At 45.6% G+C, this 8,767-nt stretch overlaps 1 protein-coding gene across 1 annotated transcript; it reads right to left on the bottom strand.

Moving 5' to 3' along the window:
* Positions 1–4,508: 4,508 nt before the first annotated feature.
* LOC123052483 (isopentenyl-diphosphate Delta-isomerase I) lies at positions 4,509–8,444 on the bottom strand. The gene is made up of 6 exons (XM_044475671.1): positions 8,226–8,444; positions 6,634–6,689; positions 6,437–6,528; positions 5,364–5,466; positions 5,136–5,273; positions 4,509–4,967 (listed from the first exon to the last, which is right to left on the bottom strand). Exons 1-6 carry the CDS (start codon positions 8,288–8,290, stop codon positions 4,714–4,716), a joined length of 708 nt encoding a protein of 235 aa, XP_044331606.1. The 5' UTR covers positions 8,291–8,444; the 3' UTR covers positions 4,509–4,713.
* Between the last annotated feature and the right edge of the window lie 323 nt (positions 8,445–8,767).

The following is an 8,767-nucleotide window of genomic DNA, read 5'->3' on the forward strand; positions in this document are numbered from 1 at the left end:
CATAGGTGAAATCACCAAACTCTGAGCCACATGCTTGCTGGTAGACCCATGTTTGGCTGAAAAGTTGGCTTTATCTAGCTCATCAATAGCCAGACCACCATCTCCTGATCCATCAGATGTATGTTCTCCATGGGTCCCTCTGTCTTCTCCTACTTGATCTTCCTCAGCTCTTTCTTCTTCCTCATCACCATCCTCATCATCATTCACATCAATGACAGAGTCTACTCCACCCACCTGTTCAAAGCTCTCAATAGTAAAACCTAGCAGGAAGAGTTTCTTCTTCATCTCAATCAGTCTCTCAAAAGGTATCTTAGTGGGATCTCTATAGGCAATTTTTATCCTAACATTCTCAAAGAAAGTCCTGAACATGTCATTCCAATCTACATCTATAGGCACCCCAAAGAGTGAAGCAATTTGAGCAAATACTTTCCATGTGCACCATTTGGGAGGAATACCTTCAATCAGAACCTAGGTTTCAATCAACTCCCCAAAAGGGTCACAACCACCCTTAGATTCAGTCAAAGTGACATTCACATCCTGTGGGAGAGAAAACCCAGGCAGTTCAATGAGGTCCTCTACTTTCTTCCAAGGGGGAAATCTGACCAAGAAGGTCTTGCTGGATAGCCCTCTAATCTGCCATGGCCATTGCCTAGTCTTGCAAAAAGTTACAGTAAGAAGTTCCATCAGCTTAGTCCAGTCCACCTCTCCTTTTAAAATGTTCACCACAACGCAATTCTGGAAGTTTACCATTTTGACTCACACTAGTAGAAAACAGGGCTTTGGTCACAGGGCAGTATTCACATTAGTCCCGGTTCAGTCATGAACTGGGACTAATGTGAGCATTGGTCCCGGTTCGTGCGGCTAAGGCATTAGTCCCGGTTCACCTGGGCCCTTTAGTCCCGGTTGGTGCCACGAACCGGGACTAAAGGGTGCGATGCCCATTAGTACCGGTTGGTGCCACCAACCGGTACTAATGGGCTTTGAGGCATTAGTACCGGTTCATGGCACGAACCGGTACTAAAGGTCCCATTTTCAAACTCTACCACCCCCCCCCCCCGGTGGACCGCCTTTTCAGTTTTAGAAAAAACAAAAGAAAATGATGGAAATGTCAATAAAATAAAATAAAATAAGTTTCCCATGTGATATGTGGTCTAGTTGTTGGGAAAATTTACAAATATGAATTTCAACTTTATTTGCAAAATCTCTCTGGAATTTGTAAAATGGGCATAACTTTTGCATACGAATTCGAATTAAAAAAATTTATATGAAAAATCATCTACTCGAATAGTTACATCCGAATTTAACGGGGGGAACCCCGTTAAACATTTTCAAAATCCTCAAAAACCTAAAAGAAAAAAAGTTATGGGGCTTTTAAGATCTAGAGTGGAAAAAAACCGAAAAATTTTCAAACTTACTAGTGGCGCACCATTTGCTAGGTGCGCCACTAGTAACAGAAAAAATATAGTTTCAATTTTTTTTTGGAAAAATGTGGTCAAATCTGGTCAAACTAATTATTATAGAATATTAGTGCTACTAAATAATTATTTCAGTTTTTTTAATTGTGGTCAAATGTGGTCAAACTGTGGTCAAACTAATTATTCAAGAAATATTAGTGTTACTAAATAATTATTGTTTTTTAAAACTATAGTTTCAAACTCAAACAGTGAAATGTGTCACTTCATGCTCAAGCTAAATCCTGAGGGTTAATAGGATTGACAACTTACTAATGTCAGGAAAACAACAAGTGCAGACTTGGAAACGAGGGAGAACAGAACCCGGAAGTTAAGCGTGCTCAGGCTGGAGTAGTGAGAGGATGGGTGACTGTCCGGGAAGTTAGATGATTTGGAATGATGAGGGGTGATTAGAGATTAGAGGATAAATTGAGGAGTGATGAGGGGTGGTGATTAGAGATTAGAGGTTAAAATAATTCAGGAATTTGAAAATAAAAAAATTCAAAAAAAATTTCAAAAAAAAATTTCAAAAAAAAATCATAAAATTTCTTTTAGTCCCGGTTCGGCCTTTAGTCTCGGTTCATGTAAGAACCGGGACTAAAGGGGAGAGGCATTAGTAACGACCCTTTGGTCCCGGTTCAAAACCGGGACTAAAGGGCCTTACCAACCGGGCCAAAAGCCCCTTTTTCTACTAGTGTCATTAGCTACAGGAACATCAACATGGTAGAAACCAAGCCCTCGAGCTCCGCTGCCAAAGAAAGCAGTGGTAGGTTGCACCTTTGACCACGCGGCACAATTGTTGACGTTGTGATTTTGCTGGCAAATAAAGCATGCCTTCGGCTTCACGCAATTTCCAACATAATGACCAGGCCCCCCACAGTTGAAACAGATCATGTCTTTATACCTAGGATCAAGGACTTGTTCCACTTCAACTTCGCCAGATTGAAATGACTGTACCTGGGTCGAGCCCATGGTCGAGGCCGTGGATCTGGTTGGTTTGGGCGCAGGGGCTTGCTCCTTCGCAGGCGGAGCAGATGGCTGCTTACGCCCAGCGAACGAGCTGGTCTTCTGCCCCGCCACCTTGGATTGACCAGCAGCAAGATTGCCGCTCCCTCCTGCACGGCGATCGGCCATTTCTGATCCACGCTTCACTACTTCCGTAAAGGAAAGCGAGCCGGGACCAAGCCCCTCCCGCGAGACTTTGATGTTTTTTGGTGGTGGATCGAATGGGCGAATTGAGGCAGGGAAGCGATCAGCAGCCGTGAAAGAATTGCTCTCAACTAGGTCTTTCCGGATGCAACAGAGAAATCCGGATTTTGGGTTGGTCTGAGGCTGCGGGTAGTTAGTTTTATGATTGCGGCGGCGCGGGGGGGGGGGAGGAGGAATAAGCCAGAGCTGGCCAAAATGCTCCTCCACACTTTCTAGGGTTTCCACTTTACGTAAACGACTTGCTCTACCCGCTTTCTCACCCAGGACACATATTTTGAAGGTGGGACCAGTCAACGCTGGGTTTGAAGGGGAGGAACGGCAAAATGTCGTCGTTCCCAAATTGGCACTCATGCCTGGGTCTAGAACGAGCCCCTCGCCGGAACCCAACTCCGACGAGGTCTCACCGGCTGTAGAAACAGCACCATGTTCCTTAGCACACACAGATTTGTGAGGGAGAACCCTCGAATCCACTACCGTTTCCTCACCCCGAATATGAACAATAGAATCAAGTTGGTTTGCAATCCGTCTCCGGCGCAATCGAAAATCCCGCAACCGAGCTTTCAATGATAAATCTGCATGAATGTAGTGCATACCTATCTCACCAGGCCAAGGCGGGGGTTCGATGGGTCGTCGCTGAGCTCGAATCAGTCAGGGCAGTCGATCTACTGACGGCATTGGGGCCAAACGATCCCCGGCGGAAGGAACTCCGGCGGGATGTTGGCAATGCCCTCCCACGAAGGCGGTCGGATGTTGAGCCCGAATGGGTTCGTCGTCCTGAAGTTCTCCCACCGCGCAGCTTGACGCGGATCCGTCGACTCGGCCTCCTGGATCGCCCAGAAGTGGAGCTCCAGATCCTCGCAGCCGTCGTCTCCGATGAAGCGCGCGCGCTGGACGAAGTTCGCGTGGCGGAGGATGTGCAGGTGGATCTCCCCCCACTCGTCCCGGTCGGGGAAGCGTTCCAGCACCACCCGACTCATCTCGTTGCGAGCCTCCGGCGAGTTCGGGTCGATCTCGGGCAGCGGCACCGCTGCAGGAGGTGGGAGCGCCCGCAGTTCCGCTACCCGCGACACCGGTGCAAGCCGGCGAACCCGAACGCCGCGGCGACACGCTCTAGCCATGCGAGATCTCCGATGGGGATTTGGGGCGAGGAGAGCTCGATAAGGTGCGGGGGTGGGTGGGAGGTCGGGGATTAACTCGCTTTAATGGCGCCTCGTTCGCTTCGCCCGAGGGGGAGGGGAGGGGAGGGAGAGGAAGCCATCAATCTTCAATCTTCCGCTTCTGTAAGACTGAAATAAACTTCAGGGGAAAAGGGGATAATTACTCTTCAATCTTGTCCAGGTTATGATCACCTGGTAAAATTGATTATGGATAAAGGGAGAAAGGTTAATGAAGAATGTGGTTAAAAGCATGTTAGTTTAGCACTCTGGAAATGTGATGAAACTATACAGTGTTGGTCGTATTGCACAATTTTTCTTTATCTTCAGTACAACATAGCAGAAAAGGTGCCCCCTGTACATATTTTCTGCCACGTTACATGGATCATAGAAAAGCATCCTATGTTCATCTGTTGTGCATCTAACTGAAGGCCATTTTGTTTGTTTTCGTGGTTGAAAGGAATTTCTTCATTTTTGTTACTTGCACTTCCCTGCACCCTATTGTATTTCCTTGATTTGCATGTGTTATACAGTGAGCATTACAGCACAATCATTTACAAGTGCAAGGCGGGTTGCGAATACGCACAGGTGGAGATCAGAATTCTCATGGTCGTCTTACCAACGGAGCAAAGCTTAAATGCCACAGACATCTCCCGTTGGCACAACAAAAGCCTAGTGGGAAAATCAAAGCATGTGAATTATGCCACCATTATCATTTTATCATCATCGTCGTTATGGTACAGGTGAATATGTGAGGTAATAACCAATACAAAGTGGCCATCATCAGGCCAGGTAACAACTGTTCTTTTATTATCCAGATGAGATGCGACGGTTTATCTAGCTGCCTGTGGATAAGTTCTTTTTCAGCACACAACAACAACTATCAAGAGATGGCGTCCTCACTTGAGCTTGTGGATGGTTTCCATGTCCACGGCCTCCGCGAGCGTGCCTTTCTCCAAGTGCTCCCACCAGCCCATGAGAAAGTTGTCCACCACCAGCCTGAACCAAGGGGACAGCTTCACGCCGCCCTCGCCGGCGTCCGCCTGCTGGATGAGCTCCCGCAGCTGCTCCCGGCTCACGTACTTCACGTCGGCCACTTCGTCCGGGTTCGGGACCAGCTTCACCTCGCGCACGATGAACAGCAGGTAGTCCACTGAGGACACGAGAAAACACACAAGTTAGCAACTCTTGCATTTCGGGCTACAGCGACAATGTTTCAGATCACGAATCACTGTTAGAATGTACTCCCTCTGACATAAATGTAAGAACAGAGGGAGTAGCAGATACGCAAGTGATGCACGACACCCCGATGACGACTTACGCTCATGTTCGCCCCATTTCCCATCAGATGGTGCCTTGTAAAGCATCCGACCGAGAGGGGTGAACTGGTCAACGGGCACATCTTCAGCTGGGATGCCCAGCTCATCGAGGAGCTTCCTCTGAGCAGCATTTCTGACACCTAGAGAATGACAAGTTGCTAATCGTAAGTGAAACCCAATAAGAAATGGAAGCAACATTGACTATATATCCTATTAACCAGGGCACATACCAAGAAAGTTTTCCTGAATAAGCTCAGATTCACGGTACAGAGGATGGCTGCAGCAGGTGTTGGTCCATACTAAAGGAAACGTAACCTTCGTCGCAGATCTTTGCTGCAAGAATACAAACATAATACGACAATGAATAAATGCATAATGGAAAGCAAGTTCAACCAAAAGACCGATCACAAAAGATATTTCACAAACTGACCGAAAAATAGATAGAAAATAAGATGAGGTAAAGGGAGGATGCTAAACAGATTTTGATCCATGCTTAATAGGTCCTACCAATTTCAGCTGGGCCAAGGAAATAGTTATATCATGGTAAGCAACAAGAGTAGGTTAAGTTAAGGCTAGGCAGAGATGGATACATGTTTCAGTCTCTTCACGCTATTAATGTGAAGCAATATAAGTCTGATATTTGATTATCAGACAAGTCAGGCTGACAAAATTGTAGCAGCTACTGATCATGTATGAAGGTGGAGCAGAAAAATTAATCATGTTCTCTTTTCTTTCCAACTTTACAGTACTTTTGCCACTTAAAAATCAGACATCAAGAGCTCTGTTCGTTTGGAAGCTTCTACCCAAGACACTTAAGGCGTACCATGGTAGGTTGCATCTTAAATCAAGGACCAGACAGTTAACTGGCACCACTCAGTATTTCTACTGAGCAGGTAGCAATTCTGTTTATGACTATAATATTATAAATAATTATATATAATCTACAGGCTACAGAGAGTTAGAGAAACTAATGCAATTTCAGATCTAAACATCGTACTCATACCAAGAAAGAAATAACATCCAAATGTTTCATAACGGTGTCCCTAAGTGACCTAAGTCACCATCCACTGAAACAACGTTAGCTAGTTCTATGATACTCGAGGCAAGAACCTACTTTCAGCTGGAGACACTCTGTTACTATCTGTCAGAGCTACTTGTTACTTCAGAAAAATAAGTGTTCACCTATGATATGAGGTAGAATAGTATAGAACCCAATCACTGAAAGCCTACAACCTTTGACAGATGGAATACAACATGACAAAAAGAAAAAACAGTAAGTTTCAAATGAAAGACTTCTCCAAACCTGAAGTAGCAGCTCATGTTTTGAGTTGAAAAGGAATACGCTGAATGCCCTGTGGAGCAGGTTCTCAGATTCAATCTTCTCCATCAGATGGCCTACACACCATACAATGACAAGTCATATTTTGCCAATTGATCTTAATCAACATTAACAACACAGAATTTAACAATATATCCAAATGATAATAGACATGAACTTACAGGTATATTTTGATTCATGGCCGACAACGTTGTCCTGTTCATCTACCAAAATGCATCTGTGAAATGATAAGCCAAGCACAGCAAACAAAATGTTAGTGAATACCTATCTCCAGATGGCATAGATTTTGCGGAAGTCATGTTTACAGTTAAGCAATTCATATAATTAAAGGATTACATAAAAACCAATGGTAAGCAACTAGACCAGAGGCTTATTTTGCTTACATGGCATAAGTGCAGTCAATCTTGCTGCGTTGCAGACAAGATCTGGACAAATTTGTTATATCTCTTTCGGGTTTTTTTTAAATGATTAAGTTGCTACTTGCTAGTAATACAAAAGGCACCATTACAAATTACTGAATGCAATATACATTTGTGTCACGGTGAGTACTTGAAGGAAAAGGCTCTTTTTTAGAACCACAGGCGTTACTTTTATCTTCTGACTGAACACCAGCATAAATATTGCACTATGTTAAAACGACTGCAGGCCTTGTGCTAAATTCACCCAAATGTTTCCCTCAAAACAAAATAATTCCACCCAAATGCTTATAAAAATAAAAAGAAACTTGCAACTTGCAAATTCGGTCCTTCATATAATTATCAGTTTCATATAATGCAATATGAAAATGGGAATGTGAGCTTCTTATTGAAAAAACAGAGCGAGGCTTTTATAAGCATGCGTATACCTACACCTGTTAACTCTTTGGATATTTATGGTGCACAAAAAAACCCGATTTTTTTTTCTGAACATGTGGTACTAAATTGATGTTCACATCTGAAATTTCATGGCCATATGCTGTGCCGTTTGGGAGAAACAAAAAATAGCAAGTTCGAGAAATTATATATTCACATATATATTTCGTACCAATTACATTTATATGTCCCACATAAGATTGGTTTTCATTCCAAATATTGGTGTGTAACATTGTATACTCTAGTCACGATTTTTTGAGATTTTTTTGCTACAATTGTAATACCACAAAATCATGCCCAAAGTTAATGGTGTGCTTATACCCCAGCTTAGCTGAAATTTTCCATAAAAAGGGGAATTGTACAGTACCACATCCACAACGTCACTAATTCACAAGGAAATTTATCTTCGATCCACGCTCGCCTATTCACCACCCCTGATTGGTGGTAGTATACTAGCTGTTTCTTCCTGGTACGTTGCTATGCTGTACATGTACTTTGTAGCCAAATCGCAGGGCTGCACTACAGTGCCCTCGTCGCATGGCAATGGCATGTCCGGATTTTCCGGGGCAGCGGTCTCCCGCACCGTATATACAGGACGAGATCGATATCCCCGAACACTCAAGTCAACCGCGGATGCAAAGCCATCACTGCAAGACGAGTACGTGGACCCAGTATCCAGAATTCAAATCCCGCACCCTCCCGTCCTGATCCCCGACGAGATCCAACGGAGCAGCCAAACATATACGAGACCGAAAGCTCAAAACCCAGACGTGAAACCCGGCCGACAAATCCAGATGCGCGCATCTCGGCACAACTCCGACGAGATATTCGAACTTAAAAAACAACGAGAGTCGGAGGAGAGAGAGAGAAAGGCAGGACAGGGACAGGATGCGGGCGCTCACTCGTCGTCGAACATGAGGCGCCTCTGGACCTCGTCCATCCCGGCGTCGTCGCCCGTGCCGGCCATGTCTCGCGGCGGAGGAGTCCGGGCGGGCGGGCGGCGACCTGAGAGCTCTGCGGCCGTGCGCAGTGCGTATGCGCTGCGCAGGGGTGGGGGCGAGGACAGGTGAGGACTGAGGCGGGGGGCTGATAAATAACGGGGAGGGGGGCCGGCGGCGCGCCGTTGTGGGCCCGGTGTGTCAGCGAATATATCCACGCGAGCAAGCGGGGATTCCCTGCGGTCCGGAAGCGTACACTGCTGCGAGGGGGGCGTTTCCATATCCGCTCGGTCGCTGAGCGATGGGCCCCGGGCTGCGTTTCCTATGTATGGGTCTGTTCTTTGACTGCTCTGCCGGTCACAGGCGGAAAAAATTTATATGAAACCAGGTCTCATGGTTAGCAGGTGAGACCCGCCCGGATGAATAACAAGTGACATTCACACATCTCAAAGTATCTAATCTCTCCCTCCTGATTTCAAGTGAGGGATGGATGGATGCTTTGTGAT

Source organism: Triticum aestivum, chromosome 2D, assembly GCF_018294505.1.
Source record: "Triticum aestivum cultivar Chinese Spring chromosome 2D, IWGSC CS RefSeq v2.1, whole genome shotgun sequence".
Classification (NCBI taxonomy): domain Eukaryota; kingdom Viridiplantae; phylum Streptophyta; class Magnoliopsida; order Poales; family Poaceae; genus Triticum; species Triticum aestivum.

Coding starts and splice junctions, on each gene's coding strand:
- LOC123052483 (XM_044475671.1), bottom strand. CDS start 8,290: ATGGCCGGCACGGGCGACGACGCCGGGATGGACGAGGTCCAGAGGCGC. Junction 6,529..6,633: donor CCATGAATCAAAATATACCT/GTAAGTTCATGT, acceptor TATGGTGTGTAG/GCCATCTGATGGAGAAGATT. Junction 5,467..6,436: donor AACATGAGCTGCTACTTCAG/GTTTGGAGAAGT, acceptor GTATTCTTGCAG/CAAAGATCTGCGACGAAGGT.